At 39.3% G+C, this 20347-nt stretch overlaps 2 protein-coding genes across 3 annotated transcripts; one reads left to right on the top strand and one right to left on the bottom strand.

The window, feature by feature from the left end:
* Window positions 1-943: 943 nt before the first annotated feature.
* Window positions 944-8677, bottom strand: PFN4 (profilin family member 4). Its single transcript, XM_072407460.1, has 4 exons — window positions 8443-8677; window positions 4168-4302; window positions 3964-4069; window positions 944-1492 (listed from the first exon to the last, which is right to left on the bottom strand). The coding sequence occupies exons 1-4, from the start codon at window positions 8557-8559 to the stop codon at window positions 1464-1466; spliced, it is 387 nt and encodes a 128-aa protein (XP_072263561.1). The 5' UTR covers window positions 8560-8677; the 3' UTR covers window positions 944-1463.
* A 376-nt stretch (window positions 8678-9053) lies between these two features.
* FAM228B (family with sequence similarity 228 member B) lies at window positions 9054-20326 on the top strand. Of its 2 annotated transcripts, XM_072407457.1 has the most exons (9): window positions 9054-9096; window positions 10050-10169; window positions 13884-14030; window positions 14485-14562; window positions 15217-15414; window positions 17170-17247; window positions 18131-18218; window positions 19045-19189; window positions 19653-20326. In XM_072407457.1, exons 2-9 carry the CDS (start codon window positions 10050-10052, stop codon window positions 19810-19812), a joined length of 1014 nt encoding a protein of 337 aa, XP_072263558.1. In that variant the 5' UTR covers window positions 9054-9096; the 3' UTR covers window positions 19813-20326. The 2 variants fall into 2 exon arrangements, with proteins under 2 accessions (XP_072263558.1, XP_072263559.1); XM_072407458.1 differs by lacking the exon at window positions 13884-14030.
* Window positions 20327-20347: the final 21 nt, after the last annotated feature.

Here is a 20347-nt window from a genome sequence, read left to right as displayed (position 1 = left end):
AATGGATTTCTTAAAATTCATTTGCTATTTTTGTTAGCAAATGATTTCAATCCTGTACGAGATCCTTTACAGGTTTTCTGAATCACCCAGGTTCACTGATAAAAGTGTATCCTCTCCAGCCTTGGAGAACTTTAATGAATCAGGCCCTATGTTGTCTTTCTTTCTGGATCTTCCTAGTTGGCCGTCAGTTCACTATTATGCAGAGAGCAGCGCTGATGTCATAACGTCATTGCCATTGCATAATGGTATATGAGGGTAGAATTCAGGGTGCTTTACAGTCAGATGATATCCTGGGTGACAAATAACATGGAAGACAGAGTAGTAGTAACTTTTTTTTTTTTTTTAGTAATAGTAGTAACTTTTAGTAGCGGAACAGAATTACTGCATGGTACAGTGACAGGAAGGAGGTGTGTATTGCAGTTGGAGCATCTACTTGGGAATAACTTGTTAAGGTATATACAGATGCTATCTGCCCCTGATGTTGTTTCCAGTGACAGTAGAATGATTAAGCACTGTACAGAGAGCGTCATTCTGTTCCATGGAGTGCAGAAGACCATTATTGAGTGTCCATATGTCATTTTTCAATTGACTTTCTTTTTTTTTTTTTTTTTTTTTTTTTTGCTTAACCGCAGAGAGGATTTTTGAACCCCACAGGGAGGGAAATGTTTTCAGTCATATAGCATTATAATATATGAATAGAAAGAAAAAAAACACATAATATATCATATAATATCATTTATCAAACCAAATACTTTATAGAGTGAAGAATAATTTATTTGGCCTTAAAAGTCCTGTCATCTGGTTATTCACAAAAGATGTTTTTGTATTTCAATAAATTAAATAAAAAGAACATTTTAATGTGGTGTTTCATATTATATGCCTGTAAAATCCCAATCTCTGTGTATTAATGTTTGGATTTGTATAAATTAAGGGATGAGGCATATTTGTGGGCAGTAAATTGGATTAAAGTTTTATTGTTACATTTATAGTACACTTGATCACAAAAGAAGCAAATGTCAGTTATGACATAGACATAGAGTTCTCTCACCACAACACAGGGTCACAACTGCACAGTGACAGTTCATCCACATATGTCTATGTTTCCTTAACCAGGAAAGTTGGTAGGTATGAGGATGTGCAAATGGACAAACCCCTGCCACGCCCCAATAAACTCTAAAAAATTGGTAAACCCACAATTTATTCTCTTTTCACTGTTTCCTTTATTCTTGCTTTTAATAAAGTTGTACAAAAGGTTTAATGTAGTAAAACACCTTTGGAAGTTAATAATATTAATATATACATTTTTTACAGTCCATCCATCAGACCACATAAAGGAACAACTGAAAGGAAAAGAGGAGCAGTGAGCTTCTGAAAATCAACAGCCCCATTAGGGATATTAGTGATCTATGAATCCTGCGCACACACATTTCCATCTCCTCGTTATCCACTTGAATGTGTGAAGATCATAATTCTTTCTCTCGCAAATAAGAACCTAATGACAAAAAGTGAGAGAAATGAATAAAGTAGACGATCGGGAAGAGGGGGAAATTATATGCATTAGTGTCCATCCATCACAACGTCACTTGACATGTATATATACGTATGTGTTTATGTTTGAATTTATGAACATTTTACCATCATATGGTCTAATAATATTATTACCTGTCTGCAGCATTTAAACCCCATGACCATCTCATGACCAACACAGTCTGGTTACCTCCAAACCCCCAACATGTGACTGGACAGTGAAAAAGCAGCAGCTGTTTACCCTTCTGCCCTCTCCTGACCTTGCAACTTTCAGCCGCTGTATTAGGAATCACAATCTGCTTATACCAAGTCCAATACAGATATTACATTAGTTAGACCTAACTCTATTGACCATTTTGCTGTCCTTCTTGATCATTCTATGAGAGAACTTCACCAGATTACCAATTGTGAGTTATAGGAAATGTTCATGTAAGTAGTAGTTGTTTTAATTTTGCATTCAAACCCCAGCTTTTCTTGTCTTCATTTCTTCAGTATACTCTATTTAGGGGTAGCATGTCAAAGCATCTTTGAATTAATTCAAGGGCTGGTAGTTTCCAACCTATCCTTCTCTCCCGTAGTTGTTTGATTACAATTTTTATATATAAATGGTTCTATTTTATTTTAATAATAATGTTAATGTATTGCACTGTAGGTATCAGTTGTAAAGATGTGTTCCTGATAAAGCGTTTTTTTTTTTTATTTCGCGAAAGGCGTCGAACATGAATACTATATCGATTGAGACCATTGTAAACAACTAACAAATATTGTTATGCAATTTTTGTAAATAACTTTATTATGTACACACAATAAATGTTGGTTTAACAGTGATATACGTATGTATAGTCAATTGTAGGATGCCTTAAAAGTCTAGTTTTCTGCCATCTTTGTTCTAAAATATTGTACTATTGGTATGTGGCATTGCAGAAAATATCAGGAGGGGAAACAGTCCATTTTCAGGTAATACATTAGCTGCATTTAAATTGGACTTCATTTTTAAAACCAGATAACTACAATAATTGATGTTTCGATAGCTTCCTAAAGTTAATTTTCAAAGCGTATCTAAACTTACAAAAAATTGTGAGATAACAGAATAATTAGTGCAGAAGGGACAGGTGATGCCCCTGCATCATTAAAACAAACCTACCTGCCTGTTTCTGTAATGTATAAGCTGTGCATATGACCCAGGCATACGTACAAGGGGGTGCTGAGAAGTTCCTGGCTTTGCCCCCTTACACCACAGCGGGTCCCCGTGGCCAAAGAAGTTCTGAACCCAGAAATCGGCCAAAAAAGTAATGGTGTCCATTTTCTGGGACAAAGACGGTATTCTGATGGTGGACTACCTACCTCAGGGTTCTAGTATTACCAGACAGTATTATGCTAACCCCCTGGACCAGCTGAAGGAGGCAATTAAAACGAAACACGGTGGAAAGTTGACCAAAGGGATCCTTTTTTTGCACGACAATGCACCTGCGCACACGTCCAACGTTGTGGCTGCAAATTGAACACCCTGGGTTTCCAATTGGTCCACCATCCCCCCTACTCACCTGACCTAGCCTCTTCGGACTATTATCTGTTACTAAATTTGAAGAAACACCATTTCTGACGTCAAAGATGCTGGTTTGCGCACTTTTATTTGAACGGTCTACACAAGCTGCAACTACGCTGTACCAAGTGCTTCAGTCTCAGGGGAGAATATGTTGAATAAATGTGTTATTTCATAACTCTGGCTCTCTTCTTTCTGGGCAAAGCCAGGAACTTCTCAGCAGCCCCTTGTACATATACATGAGAGTTATGTTATTCCAGCCTGGCTAAATATGATAGCTGAGGATCCAGAAACCCAGAAAAGAATCGGGTGAAGCTGCTGGGATCACAGTGGACCAAGTAGAGGTGAGTTTAGTTAAAAATATTGCAAGCTTGTTTCTGCTATACATCTTGGTATTTATACAGAGAGCTAGAAGGTGATCCCCCCATAGAACTCATATAACTGATTCTATTGTTTTATTTTTACAAACCTTCCATTTGTTTAGCATACTATGTGTAAAACAAGCAAAGAGCACAGTTTAACATATGTAAAGTGTTATTGTATTTCAATGATTTTATCCTAAATTCCCTGTACTCCCCTAGTTGCTTGTATTTGATTTTTGTTTTTTTTTCTTTTCACTAATCTGTAATATGTATTTGTACACTGTTTTCACCGTTGACTGCATTAAAATATTTAAAAAAAATATTGCAAACAGGCAGATGTTTTGTTCTATTGTTGTTATTTTGTATTCTGCAAAAACAGAACCAGCCTGCTCACAATTATCTACTTTGTAAATTTAGATCCGCTTTAAAGTGACTTTTCTTACCTATTGATGTCTGATGTCCATTGAAAAAGCAATGGAGATGATAGACCCATAAACAAAATACATACAATCAAACATATCAGTCATTTACCTAGTTTCTCTGTGGCTTCCACACACACGCTGGGATACATTCCTTCCCGGTACACAGCAATCAGGATGTTGGATTTTGTTTTTACCATAATAACACCTTCATTGTCCTGATGAAAGATCAGATTAATGAGAAACATATGGATAGGACTCAGGAGCCAATAACCTGATTATAGTACATTATCATATTAGAGTATACATAACTTACACATTTAGCATAGACAGAATTCTTATCAGCACGGACACATTTGTAATTCTTCTCTCTGAAGTTAAACCCTTCTCTTCTTAGGGCTGCTGTGTTTTTGAAGGCATCGATAATCACCTGGATGTGTTGAGGCTGCAACTACAAATGGATAAGAACTTGTCATACAACACAGTCCTAAATCATTTTTATTATTATTATTATTAAACTGTATTTATAAAGCCCCAACATATAACGCAGTGCTGTACAATAAACAAGTTTTGCAAATTACAGACAAACACAAACAGGAGGAGAGGAGAGGAGAGAAGAGCTTACAATCTAAGATGATTATTTATTGAACATTTAAATAACTACATTGCAAGCACATACAAGGTAATGTAAAAACAAAGGTCTCAATCAAAATATTTTTATATCCTATACTGATTTTTTCATGAAATCCCGTAATATATGAATTCAAAAAAAGAACTGTAAATGGCCCATAAGCTATTCCACAATATAGAAGGATAAGATACAATGGTAATGAAGTGTAAATTATTCTTCATATATAATCGTTATTATTAATGTATTAAAACTAAATCAATGATTATTATATTTTGTGGTATCTAGAGGATGTATAGGACTTCATCTGCCGGGTAGTTGCTGGATTTTCCTAGATTGCAAGCTCCTTGGGACAGGGACCCCTCCTCTTCCTGTGTCACTGTTTGTATCTGTCTGTCATTTGCTACCCCTATTTAATGTACAGCTCTGTATAATATGTTGGCGCTATATAAATCCTGTTTATTATTATTATTAATAATAATAATAATAATATTAATAATAATATTAAGTTTGGGTGAACAGCACAGGATCCACCTATGATATCCAACCATTTACATTGGTTTCTTCCAGAACTGGTTTTGGATTGCAATGCAGAAGTAAGATATAATCCATAATAATTCACTGGTCACAGACTACAGCACATGTTTCTAACTTTAATTTTCATAGTTACATACTGAGAATTAAGAAGAAGTAGGTGAAAACTCTTAGGACAGTTTCTATTACATGGTTTGCTGCTCCGCATGTAACCACATAAGCAACTTGTCATTTTTGAGAAAAAAAAAAGCTCCCAAACGCTCCTATTCACTTGGGGCCCCGGTTAAACTTGGGGCAGAATGCTGAAATGAAATGGCCCTTGTAACGCATGATCTAATCTGCTTCCACAGGGAAAATAATTCCCAATATCCTGAACCAGACATTTCCTGTCTCAACAATTTTATAATATTGAAAATCTTTCTGCAAGGAGTCTTTTCCACATTTGTACAACCCTTACTGTGATTAATTTTTAAAGAACAGATTGATCCAATATAAGATGGATCTGATCTGAGGACAGTGATACAGAACACAGTGTTAATGTGCCACAGATAAAGGATCAAGTCTATGGATTGTGTTCATCATAGAAGAGGGTTACATAAAGGGACTGCCTGAATATACTGCTCTCTCTTGGTTTGCTTCCTATCCGTCTGACCGCTCCTTTCAAGTTTCTTTCAATGGTAACTCCTCCTCACCCACTCTCCTCCATGTTGGTGTTCCCCAAGGGTCAGTCCTTGGACCGGTCCTCTTTTCTCTGTACACCTCCTCTCTCGGTAGTCTCATATCCTCCTTTGGCTTACAGTACCATCTGTATGCTGATGACACTCAAATCTATCTGTCCACCCCTGACCTGTCTCCCTCAGTCCTGGATAAGGTCTCATGCTGCCTGTCAGCCATCTCATCATGGATGTCTGACTGATTCCTGAAACACAACCTGGATAAAACAGAACTCATCATCATCCCCCCCTTAAATTCCAAATCCCACCCTGACATATATCTAACTGTTAACAACACTGTTATTCGGCCCTCCCCTCAGGCACGTTGTCTTGGTGTCACCTTTGACTCGGCCCTCTCATTTACCCCCCATATTCAGAACATTTCCAGGTCCTGTCACTTTCACCTATGCAACATCTCCAAAATCCGCCCCTACCTGTCCCCTGAAATCACCAAACTCCTTGTACATGCTCTTATCATCTCTCGTCTGGACTACTGTAACCTCCTCCTCTCTGGTATTCCACTAACCCGACTCTCTCCTCTACAATCTATTATGAATGCTGCAGCCAGACTCATCCATCCTTCCCTCCGCTCCTCTTCTGCTGCATCTCTTTGTAGTTCTCTCCATTGGCTTCCTTTTCACCTTAGAATCAAATTTAAGCTCCTGTGCTTTGCCTTCAAATCCCTCCACAGTTATTGTCCCACTTACATCTCTGACATGGTTAAAAAATACTCCCCCTGCCGCTCTCTCCGCTCCTCCAATGACCTACTAATGACTTCCTCACTCATAACCTCATCACACGCACAGATACAAGACTTTTCTAGAGCTGCTCCAACTCTCTGGAATGGTCTTCCTCGTCCTATTCGGCTTGCTCCTACTTTCTGCTCATTTAAAAGAGCACTCAAAACCCATTTTTTCAAACTTGCCTACCCGGCTTCTTCTGTCAATTGAAACCACCACTACTTCCCACACTACATATCTCACATCCTTTGTGTGTGAAATTCCCCCACCTACTAGATTGTAAGCTCTTCGGGGCAGGGTCCTCTCCTCCTGTATCACTGTCTGTATTAGTCTGTCATTTGCAATCCCTATTTATTGTACAGCGCTGCGTAATATGTTGGCGCTATATAAATCCTGTTTATTAATAATAATAATAATAATAATATGAGGGCTATCCCAGCAAAGGAATCCGGTGTGTGGACCGTACCACCAATTACAAGTTCTGTGAAACAAGGGTCTGATCTGAGAACTATCCATGTCACAGAGGAGTGTCTACATATGGATGTCTGTAGGGTATCTGCAAGCAGGGGGCACTTGGTTCTCCTAAAAGGCCAAGCTGTATCACTTCCAAGGCTCTGCATTTTTCAAATTCATATGCTGTAAACTGTAATCGCACCAGTGGCAAATTCTTCTATTTTAGGCCCTCTCTGATCACCTATGAATAATGAGAATTTGTGACTATTGGGGCAGCAAAACTGATAAGGAAACTCGGCAAACCTGCTCATTCCTGCCCATGGTTACATCAATGATGTCACCAAACAAAAGGCTATCTGTTAGAAGGACATATGTCAGCTGAAGTCAAGTAAGCTGAGTAAAGTTTTATTTGGTCTGTTTTAACTAAAAATCCATATATTGATTTTGTCAATGAATGTATAACTTGATTTGATGAGGGACAAAACTCTTTTATTGGTGAATGCACTTACCACGCAGTTCCCTATGTATCCTGTTGGTGTCACTGTGGTTTAGAAAATCTTCCATGTACTTCCACTGGTAACCAGCAGGGGGCTTGCTGCACAACCTAGCAAAACCTGCACCTTGTTACATGAAGGTGTATATATTCTGGCTTCACATTGGACCTGTACTTGATTTCAGGTGCTCTGGCCACTTAACCCCCTGAAATCCTGCCATAGACCTATTCATGTTACTGCTTGGTTATGTACATTAAATAGCCAGCCCTTGCTCTGGGCTAGGTATCATGTACTTGAAGTACATTGCTTCTTGTCATTGTATGTTTAATAATTGTTTGCGCTATTTCAGCTTGCTGCAGTTATCACTAATATTTGCTGTGCCTTGTATGAATTTTCTTCCAATAAACATAATTCAACCCTGCCGGTCCTCCTCCTTTGCCTGCTAGAAAAACCAGCAGATGCTGAAAATATTTATAAATACGGTACTCATCAATTCTTCACTGCAATGTTTCATCCTTTCCTATAGAAGTGTCATTTCTTGTGAGTTCTGTATATACTCAAATATAAACTGATTAAAATATCTACCTACTTTATCTAAAAAAACAGGAATACTACATTGACCATAAAACTAGGGGAAAAATGTGACCGTTACTGCGCCAGTCATCAACAGAAAAAAAACAATAATGTGAATAAATATATCCATGTTTTTTTTTTTTTTTTTAACTTAAACTGAAAACCACATGGGCTCAGTCTGTATTTATATATATATATATATATTTATATATATATATATATATATATATATATATAATTATATATATATATATATATATATAAAATTTTTACATGTGATTTGTTTACGATCGGTCACTTGCTTTTAAATTATCTTTCTGCATATTGTGGGCCGCCAGTAGATGGCGCTATGTCCTAATATTGAATGGCATAGTAAAAAGGTAGTAAGGTAGAAAAAGGGTTTATACTAGAGTATATATAGTATATAAGGATTCTGTAACAAGAGATAAAACTTACGTTTAATCGTGGGGGTGAGGTGAAGGCTATGCCATCTTTTATCTTGATAAGGGCGGCGCTCTCTACATGTTGGGTCTTTATCAAAGAATCATACAACAAGTTCTGTATCTGGGCCATTGCGAATATCAGTGTAATTATATCAGAATGATTGATTAATAATGTCTCACCTCCTATCTGCCCATCCAATACTAATGTAATACATTTCACAGACCAGAGAAGTCAATCGGGGCGGGGCTAATCAATTCTAGGAATCCTATTTGTTCTCCCCGCACATTTAAACTCCGCCCAGATTAAAGCTTAGCTCCTGATAGGCTGCCACTCGAACCTCTCCGGTGCGCATTGGAAACGGAAACAAACGCGTCGCGTCGCCATGGTTACCATACAGCCGGCCGGCGGAAGGATTTGAAACCAATAATAAAAAAAGACTTTTAAAGTTACTCATTTCCTTGTGATGTAATGAAAACACGCTTTTGTCACATGTGCTTCGAATTGTTTAAATGTATATTTTTAACTATAATAAATGCTTTGAATGGTGTCTGTGTGAGGAGAGGGCGGCTCTTATGTGTTGGCGGAAGGATATATTGTTTCGGTGTTGATAGTGACAGGAACTATTTTGTGTGTGGATACAGAGCGGGCAGTGTCGGGGCCCCGGAGGTGAGTGTGGGGGAGTGCACGGGGTGTCATAATGTCTATTCAATTACTGGGGGGGGGGGTTCAGAATTGGGGTTCTCAGTCACTGACACAGCATTGGGAAGTTAAGGGGGATTTCTGTCTGCAGGACTCTACAACTAACTCTATACACTCTATACACCCACAGCCTGGTGACCCCATAAAGTGCCCTGTTTGTATTTATAGGAGTGTAGGGTCACTGTGGCCCCAAAAAGTACCCTGTCTGTAATTATAGGAGTGTGGGGTCACCGTGACCCCATAAAGGGCCCTGTGTGTAATTATAGGAGTATGGGGTCACCGTGGCCCCATAAAAGGCTCTGTATTTATAGGGTGTGGGGTCACCGTGACCTTATAAAGGGCCCTGTCTGTAATATTAGGGGTGTGGGGTCACCGTGTCCCCATAAAGTGCCCTGTCTGTATTTATAGGGGTGTGGGGTCACTGTGGCCCTATTAAGGGCTCTGTCTGTATTTATAGGAGTGTCTGGTCACTGTGGCCCCATAAAGGGTATGTCAGCACAGAGGCAGCACCCCAAAAGATCATCAGTTTTGCTTTTATGTAAGAATGATGGCATAGATGACTTATCATTGTACAGTTGGGTCTTCTATGTGTCTAATGCATGTGCAGAGTTTATTTAGTCCCGTGTTTGTCCCTGCAGAATACTGCACACTGTGCCCAGCTACTCCCATTCATCAGAATTGGAGCAGTTTGCACATAGCAGCAGTTTAGTATGTTCCCTGGAATGGCTTACCACCTTGTAGAGTCTGAATGAGTCCAAACGCTGCTGCCAATGTCATATGTACATACAAGTAGGGTTATGGTGTAACATAGGACAAGGAGCCATTATCCAATCACTGTCAGTGCTAAGCTCCACCATTCCCATCCTCAGCGTATATATGAAATATCTCATTGATGTTGTCTGCTTTTCTCTCTTGTACAGATGGCCTCACCCGGGAGCGAGATGACTTCAGCATGCAGATGGCCTCCGAAGAAAGGTTTTATCACCATACAGACCTCAAATCTTCCCAAAGACCTCCTGCCATCTCCAGAACATGCTAAGGTTAGAGACTGTAACATTTCATTATTTTCAGGGTTTCAAGGAAAATACAAACCTCCATCAGCAGCTATCTGTCTAGAATCCTAGTGGTGGACACGGCTTCAGTAGATGAAGATGGTCAGCAGAAAAATGTTTCACCATTGAGGAATAATTAAACCCAGGAACGCAAATGTGTGTTTATAGGAGTGTGGGGTCCTGTCTGTATTTTTAGGTGTCTGTGGGGTCAAAGCACCTGTCTCTGCAGCTTCCCAATCTAAAAATGTGATGGCTGCAGTAGCGTCTATTATTCTAGCACTCAGCTCAGCGTCTTTTTTTTGATAGTTCCATGGTGCAATCAGGCAGGTAGGAATTCATTTTTGCAGAAGGAACATTCCCTGTCCCTTTCTAAAATAAAGCCCTGCCTAATCACAAAATCTAAGATGGAACTTTAGCAAAGGCAGAAATGTTTGGAGACCAATCTCTGCGACAACTTTTAACATACAGACTGGTATACTCCTTTACATAAAGGACCCAGGTCCCAGGTTTGAGTCTCGGCCAGGACACTATCTGCATGGAGTTTGCAGGTTCTCCCTGTGTTTGCGTGGGTTTCCTCTGGGTACTCCGGTTTCCTCCCACATTCCAAAAACAAGCAGTTAGGATAATTGGCTTCCCTCCAAAATTGACCTTAGACTGTTTTAAAGACATATTACTGTGGTAGGGACATTAGATTGTGAGCTTCTTTGAGGGACAGTTAGTGACATGACTATGGACTTTGTACAGTGCTGCGTAATATGTCGGCGCTATAAAAATACTGTGTAAAAATAATAAGGTCCTCATGGATAGGCAGGAATGGAAGGGAGCCCGACCTCTACACCTACCTGGGACCTGGAAGTAATTACTGGATGGCTGTATTTCCCACCGCTCCGGGCTGATATGAAGGAAGAAAGTCAGAGCAAACTGATACCAAGGGTTTCTCCAACAAAAGAAAAGAACAACAACACCACCACCTGATTGTTGGAGAGGCCTATGCTATTATTTTCTTTAGTAACTTGTTCAAAGCTACTTTTTTTTAAATTTTATTAACATAAGGCAACATTCAAGTTGCAAGGTCCAAGCTAGATCAAACACCTTACTGGCTTTTTCAACAAAGTCTACATAAAAGCATTCAGTGCTGGCCGAAGAGTGACAGGATACAAAAATCAAAAAAGCCCCATAACCATCATATGGGGAATATACCATTGTGGGCAAAATCTACATCAGAGCTGACAGGGGCAGGGGCGAGTCACAACATAGCCTGTAGTTCAGTTAATAGGCAGCCATCTTTTAACAAAGGATGGTATAGTTCAGTGACTACATAGGTTTTTACTTTTATTTTGTTAATTGTCTCATGACTGTTACCCTAAAAAAGGACAAAACCAGTATAAAAAAATAGGTCTAAAGGGATCCCTGGATGAACGTGTCCCAGTCTTTGTGGCACCACAGTGAATTTATATATATATATATATATATATATATAGATAAAGATAGGGAATGCACATTGATGTAGACATATATACAAAGCAAGCAGACTGTAGAACATGAAAAGCCGGAACACTCTGCTATCAGGTAACACTGACACACATTTGTCCCCATCATGTAAAATGAAACTGATGACAAATGGAACAAAGCCAGCGTTTCCGACCTTTTGGTGCTCTATGATTTTCTTCCTGTTATGACATTTGTGGTCAAGGAGAATAATATAGATTCTTTTTATATATCTCTACAAGCCCAGACAGGTCCTGAGGAGCTCTGTATGTAAAGATGTATATTGTTCCCTGTTATACCTCCATAAGACTTTGTAATTGCCTGCAGCAGTTGCTGATTACAGTGATGCTTCCAGGTTACTGTACTTAAACTTGTTCTTTTTACCTGCTGTAAGCTATGGGGTTGTCGTTGGACAATACCATAGTTGTATAATACCTTATCCTACATGCAAACGGTTTTGAGATGAAATGTAGGCTGACGTTTCCTGACTTCTCCTACTGAAAATAAAAATTTCCTGAATGTCATGCTGCCTTGAATGCCTCAGGGGCACTGACCTGAACATGTATGCAGCTGGGTGGGAAGAAGCTGTAGGTGGCCCTTTATTGTGACCCAACTTTTCAGTAATCGCCCAAAAACAGCCGGGTGGTTACTAAAAAATGCCGGGTGAAAAGTACCCTGCTAATAGGGGCTGGGGAGATCACTGTACGTGCTCCCTGTGAATTGTTGATGCCAGAGACAGACAGGTACATGTTCTTATTAGAAGAAGGTCGGTGATCACAGGCTGCAAAGTTCTTGCAGCACAGGTTAAAGCAACTATGTAGGCATTTTTTTTAAGTGCACTGTATTAAAAAAAATCGTAAGACTTACCTGTCTAGCAGAGAGTGACTACTATCCTCATGAAGTGGTATGTCCACCAAACAATCTTTACCACCCAACACCCTTATAGGAGTGTCAGATGCTGGGTTCCCCACTGGGCACTGTGGTTCCAATCTGTTTGCTATTTCGCCTTAGACTGACATTGGTGTCAGCAGATGAAACCATCACCCAGCACAGGCCCTGGGTATTGGTTGGTTATTAAACATTCTTTGGTGACCATAGTTCTTCAAAAAAAAAAAAAGAGTTTCTGTTGACTGGAATTGAATGAGCAGTATACCTGAAGAATTTATGCATTTTGTGGTATGTATAGAAATTGTCATATTGAATATGTCTCCACATTGGCTTCCTTGGTTCCAATAAAGGCTGAAAACATAGTTTAGTATTTATGAGCATATGGGGAACTTCGTCACCTCAGTTCAGATAGCACGGCATCATGAAATGTATTTAGGCAGCTATTGATTGAACCTAACCTGAGGTGTGAAAGTTATAACAACATCCTGTTCATCATGTTACAATCCAAGCTTCAAAGTTCCACAAAGTCTTGGACGTTCTTTTTTTTTTTTTTTTTTTTGGTTGCATGATTGAAAGGTAATTATTGGACAATAATAGATCAGCCTGTACACCTTTCATGACAATTCCATACATGATGCATACCTAACTCAAGGACAAGTATGAGGAGAACTGCCAGCATAGTCAGCACATCACTAGGGAGCAGTGCTTTGGATTAAAGTTGTAGTGACAAGAAAAATACCCATGAAACTATTAATTGCACACTATTACTCTATACCCCAATACAAACCTCAGATAACGTATAAGATTTTGTCTGAGGAGAAACTCTTGGATTTGTAGGTGCATTACGTATATGGGTTTAATTACAGTCTGTAACAGAAATGCAATAAATCTGCACTACTAAAGACAAATAAGCAAATAGTTATGTGATAAGTGGCCAGTGACAGACCCGAGGTCCGACTTCAGTCCTTCCATTTGGGAATTGCCACAGTTCTGTTTTTGTGAAAAGTCTCCTTATGGGGTCTTCTCTTTCCCCAGGAGCCATAGGAGCAATGTGGGCTGATATGGCCATTGATATATAATGGATATTGGAGTGTTTTCCAGACATTCGTTAAAATCTATTTGAATGAGTGGTGAATCATCTTTAACGTTACAAAATAAGTCTAGCTGAATATGACTTACTACTACTAACCTAATACCTATATTTTGCTTGGCTTATTTATTCTATTACTTACGAATAAATCAAATTCATAAATAGTCTATTATTATTCAGTGGTGGATTTGTGTAAGCTAACAACGATTGCCTAAATAACAACGATTATTTACCAGGCGGTGACTTTCAGGAAATCATACCAGAATGATGACAGCGCCATACTGCCCAAAAAAATCATCTCATCACGTCCCGGAACCAGAAGTCTTTCTACCGCGTCCCTGCGTAAAACTGAGGACTGGTTAGCTTACAAACCATATGTTCAGGTAACCGGAGATGACACTGAACTCTCTTCTCTCTTCCTGTGAGATCAAGCAAAGACAAATCTTTTAACCGCTTCACTTAACTTTCCACCAATATAATCTACCTACCTGCCACACCTATGTGTATACCAATGTATCGTTCTCCGTTTTTTTTACATCACTGACAAGTGAGAATGGTCACCAAGATAAAAATGATAAATTAGGCCCTACTCAATTTCTGCTCTGCCAATCAAAAAATTTGGTTTACAATACCCATCAACTAGCACTCAAACATGTAAGGGGAATCACCACAGCAGCAGAGCATCTGCTAACAGACAAGGAATCTGTATCGGTCATTGGATAGAAAAACTGACAGCACACCAACCAATCAGAATGTATATTTAATTGCTGTGGTATTGTTGCTGCCTGTTGTTTCTCATCTTCTTGCAAAACTGACATTTTCATCCCACTGTCGCAGCTAATAATGGATGCAGAAAATGAGAAGATCAGTGCAATGACACAGTGTGTGCTGGATGCAGAAAATCACTATAACCAGGTAACCTAAAGCCAGAAATAATTACAAATCTATTTCTATATAAACAAAATATACACAAAGCAGAGCTTTTACAGTCAGAATATGTGATGCATTCTGGGAAATCAAAAGATGACTATAGAATATTATGTAGAGCTGTAACACAAAGTTATTGTTTTATATGTTGTAGTTGTCAAGTCCTCCTTGATGAATAATTTTTTATGAATAATAAAATATTTAGAATCAATGTGTGTAGATTCTTTGTGAACTACAAGATGTAGGCATATAAAAATAAACCACAATGCAATAGCAACATCTTGTATAGTGCTGCATGTAAGTTGTTTTGTTACCATTATGAATTGGAGGGGGTCAGCACTGACACTCAATATTTCCAGGTCCCCCTGGGCTTTGTACTCCCTCCTCTGTTATTGTTAGGAAAAGTGAGAAACAGTGAATCAATTAAAAAGTGAAAAAATAAGCATTCTTTGTATTAAATTAAGATTGTAAGCTCTCCTCCTCTCCTCTTGTTTCACCTCCTGTGTCACTGTCTGTATCTGTATGTCATTTGCTACCCCTATTTATTGTACAGCGCTGCGTAATATGTTGGTGCTATATAAATATTGTTTAATAATAAATAGATCCGATTTCCTCCCTTTACATATTTATTTTGTGTGTCAGTGCCTGGACGATTATGTGAGACAGGCAGAGAGCTCTGATTTACGCAGGAAGGAGATGCAGCATAAGAAGTGGACAGAACGCGTGGCAGAACCACTACAGAAAACCATAGAAAGCTACATAGATACCCAGACCAGCGAGGACATAGAGAAGAGGAGGAGATGGCTCCTACAACAGTACTTGGAATACTGTAACAAAAAGGTAAACATCAGTATTGCTAAAATCACTATTGCAGTCTTTATGTTATAGAATTGTATACTAATATACAAGACCATTAGCCTGTGGCAATGGGATTTATGTTACCAAAAGTGGACCTGTCACATGTACACAACTGTGCCCATCTACTCAGCGGCAAGCCGAGCCATACATCCCCCCAAGGTATAATCCTTAAAACCCAGCTAAAGCTTCACTTTTGTTGTTGTTCAGTCAGGCTTTATAACAAATATATCATCATTCATTTTTTTTTTTTCAGTGTGTGTGTGCGCGCTAACCTGTTGTCCGCTGCTCTCACAGAACGTAGAACTCCCATGTCCACAATAATTCAACTCACCACTTCCTCCATACCCTCCTCAAGAGTAATAAATAAATTGAAAAAAATCAAATAAAATCATCACTTTGAAGGTGTTATTCATTCCTCCCCTCGTTGTCTTGGTGTCACCCTTGATTTTGCTCTCCCATTTACCCCCCATATTCTGAATATTTCCAGGTCCTATTATCTTCACCCGCGCAACATCTCCAAAATCAGTCTTTACCTAACCCCAGAGACCACCAAACTCCTTGTACATGCTCTTATCATCTCTTGTCTGGACTACTGTAACCTCCTCCTCTCTGGTATTCCACTAACCCGACTCTCTCCTCTACAAACTATTATGAATGCTGCAGCCAGACTCATCCCTCCCTCCCTCTGCTCCTCTTCTGCTGCATCTCCTTGTAGTTCCCTTCTTTGGCTTTCATTTCACCTTAGAATCAAATTCAAGCTCCTGTGCTCTGCAGCTATGCAGGGCTTCAATACTTTTCTAGAGCTGCCCCAACTCTCTGCAATGGTCTTCCTGGTGCTTTTTGGCTTGTTCCTTCTTTCTGCTCATTTAAAAGGAGCACTCAAAATCCATCTTGCCTACCTATCCTCCTCTGTCTCCTAAACCCTCACTGCTTCCCTCCATTACATATCTCGGCTTCAATTGTGTGATACTTCCCCCTTATCCCAGATTATAAGCTTTTCGGAGCAGGGTCTGTATTTGTCCAGCATTTGCAACCCCTATATATTGTACAGCACTGCTTAAAATGTTGGCGCTATATCAATCCTATAATAAATAGAAACTGACATTGTAAATGCAAACACCTATCAGTGCAAACAGATGTTTTTAATAATCTAGAACATCCTGATAATAGTGAGGTGAGGGAGTGAGTGGTAGAAGGTGCCAAATCATTTTATTAATGATTTTTTGGTAGTCTGGTTGTGAAGATAAATCAAGGTTATGTGCAAGCACATGGAACTGACCCTCCTAGTGCCAGCATGTAGCAGTGTTGGGTGTTTAAGCACCCAGTCACCAGTTATGTACCATGGGTGCACGAGTGACATTTTCCTCTATACCAGGTATTTGTATTCACATCCAATAGCTGATTGGAATAGTGGTGAAGCAATTGGAAAGTGATTTTAAGCTGCTGGAGGAGTGAACCCATTGCTACTTCTTGCACAGACACTGCTGGCATAATAAAGTGTAATTACACTTTAAAGGTACTCTTATCCTTTACTATGCATGTAACAGTTACCCCTCCTCACTATCCACTAAAGTAATTACAATTTGGGAGCTTGGTGATCTCTGATGGAATAATGGGGTATGTATCATTGTTTCCTGTGGCTGTGCAGTGAACTGTATCAGCCTCCATGTATTAGAATGAATTACAGCTCTGCCAGAACATTAATATGCCTCTAACACTCCTGTCATTTTCCTCTAGGGTAGCGCGTTTATGAGAGATTATGATTCCTCCGAGTACGACCCGTTTATTAATCGTCTCTGTAAGCAGTACCTCCGGGTAAGAGAGAACTAATAGGCCTTTTAAATGAATGTCCCCTGAGAGCAGCCTGGCAGCAAAGCTTTACCTATAAACAATTACACGCTTATAAGGCTAAATGATTATGTGCAGATTGCTGTAACCCAAAGCAGCCAATCACGTTTCAGCATTTTTTTTAAGTCGAATATTCTGATTGGTTGCTATGGATAAACATTTGCACATACAGAGAAATAATAAATAATAAAGGCATTTAGATGACCATTTAAGAGGAAGGGGGCAGAGCTCTGACCTCAAAGTAGGAAGCAACCAATAAATATTAATCACTTTAGGTTTTTTAAGGAGTATAAAACAATACAAATTTGTTTTCACACCTCAGGCTGTTTTTTGTCAGGAGGACAAGCTTACATGACTTGTTTTATGGCCTAGTGTTCATTCTGTGACATAACAGCAATACCATTAATATGTTATTATCAGCTTCTGCCTCGCTTATTATCAGCTTCCGGAATGATTTGATTAGTGACCAGTTGGCATATGCTATAAAAAGGTTTTTGGTTGTTTTATAAGAGAAAAAAAATACAAATATATGGAGTTTATATTGAATAGAAGGGTGTATGGCCAGCTTAGGGTCATCTCTTCACAAAATGAAACCTGGGGTTGTGAGAGGTTGAGGGGATGGAGACATGACCTGCAACTCAGGAAGTACAGCGGTATCAGATTTTTCTGGGTGTAGAAGAAAGCCTGAATGAAGGGATTGAAATGTGTAACTGCTTAACCCTGGAAAGACGTTAAGATTACTATGCCCAGGGTTTGCTTTAAGCTTACACTAAAAATTCTGAATGTATAGATTGTATAATATTCTGTAAAACTTCCGTAGGACTTTTATTTTTTCTTGCGTGCCATGTAGGTTTCAACTCCAGTATTTAAGGACCCTCTCCTGCAGCAATACCAGAAGAGGTACGAGGAGGAGAAGGTGGCTTTGCACTGTGAAACAGGTAAACGGTTCACTGGACACTAAGATAACCAATCAGTATCTTTTCATAGTATGGTTATCAACTACAGAAAGCCTATCTGTGATTGGTCACCATTCTGTAACTGCTTTTATTATTATCCCATGGGCTCTGCTGATACGTCCTAGCAATAATGCCTATTATTGGAAAATGCTATAGCTGTCACATTTGTGATCCTGGTGTAAGAATTCTCACCGTTTCTCTCCTGACAGATTTGGTAGTAAAGCATTGCTACCCCTCTGCCAAAACTGCTTCCAATGTAATTTGCTGGTGAAAGAACAATGCCTGGCTAATCCAGCCTGCAAGTTGCAAATACACGCAGGCAGGTCAGAATTTCATTGGAACATCAATAATCTTTTTAAAGTGTTACATCAGCCTGTCACCAATAATTCTCCAGTAAAACAGCGCAGCTGTAGGCGTATTAATAACATTCATCAGTGGTAGCCACTGGTCCTGCTTTGTATGAAATATTAATGAGATGGACAGCAAGAAAACTGGCTATCAGAACCAGTAGAGAGGAAGACTATGGGACACCTAGTATGGTTAGGAATATGCTGTTCCCTCATCCCTCGAAGATAAAAAAAATATTATCAGTTAGGGAAAGGTGGGGGTGAAAAGTAAATGCAATAGTGGGATCCGGTTACCTTTTCAGACCTTATTGTTTGCCCAGTGCAGGATTCTTTCTCTCTATCCTTGTCACTAAATCAGGCTTACCAAGGTCTGAAGCATAAATATGGATATATGATGTCATCCACACAGACCTGCTTTGCAGCAACTGATCTGCTTTTCAATTATTCATCTACTTTCAAAGGCAGGTTGTATTCCGCCAAGGAGATTAATGAGCTGAACCTGCAGAAACTTCCACGGGCTCCCCTGGGCCGTCACACTATGAACACAGTTGAGTGGTTGAAGACTCCATACGGGTACATAGAGAGTGACGTCAGGCTAAAGAGCAGGTGAGTGATGTTACTAGTCTGTCAAGTCACACAGAATGATTGGAGACAGCCAGTCTGTTCCCTGGAACAGCAATAAAGCATATGGCAGCACTTGTCCTGTGTTTTGGAATGGTTGTGTCCCTTGAACAGTTTCATTTAGTATAAATACTGTACAATAGTCATGTTTTGCTCTAACACTGAGTGTCCTTGAAAAGGATAACTGATGTCTGTTTGAATTCAATTTGCCTTTGAGACATTATTATGTAATTGTTGCAGACCTCTGCACACTTAATTTCTGAAACACAGTTTTTCACTCACTGATCATGCACCTGCTACACTTATTTACTATTTGTCACTGCACCAATCTGAATGTCTGTATTCATAAAATAAAGCTAAAACAAGGACTGTGTGGACCCTTGATAAAGAGTGCTGTATCCACTACTGCTTGGACTTCCTGTCTGAGCTATATTCTGTTTATTTGCAGACAGAAGGTGAGGGGATCCATTAATCAAGGCACTCTGGACTTCAAGACATGGGCTGGTACCAAATACCCACCTGGGATCTTCAGCACTGAGAGAAACATTTGTCATAAGAGGATGTTTGCAGATAAGACATCCTCTGTGCCAGCATATTCCAAGCACTGATCACAATATAGAACATTTGGGTATAGGCGGGTGAAGTGCAATCTATGAGGGTTGGGAACGGGTAGGAAAAGCAGCTTTATTAATGGGGAGTGTCTTTATATTTCTATTTAAAAAAGATAAATTAAGAGAAAACCCCTCTCTTCATAGCATTGTTGATACAGTAACATTGCTCGGGGGAGTTTGTGTTCAAAGCATTATAGAAGGCAATGTGCCTGGGAAGGGGATACAAGAGATTTCCAATTGTTCCCATAATTCCTAAATTCTACAGGACCACCACTGACTTTATGTGGCAAAGGTGAACGTTGTCACCCTAAAACAAATGTCTCATGGCCAGAACACTGATTTGTACACACAATGTTATGTGTAGTTATAAAGACCCAAGATCCTGCATAAATCAGGAAGATGCTTTTTCTTTATTTGTGGTGTACCCAAATGTTTCCACATGACCTTGACTGCTATGTAAACTATTCAGACCACTCTAGTGATCTATAAATTTTACCTCATTCTTATACAATCCTAGCATTTGTCTTTTTTT

Source organism: Pyxicephalus adspersus, chromosome 4 (assembly GCF_032062135.1).
Source record: "Pyxicephalus adspersus chromosome 4, UCB_Pads_2.0, whole genome shotgun sequence".
Classification (NCBI taxonomy): Eukaryota; Metazoa; Chordata; class Amphibia; order Anura; family Pyxicephalidae; genus Pyxicephalus; species Pyxicephalus adspersus.
Note: the sequence above shows the minus strand (reverse complement) of the source record. Positions and strands in the feature narration are given on the sequence as shown.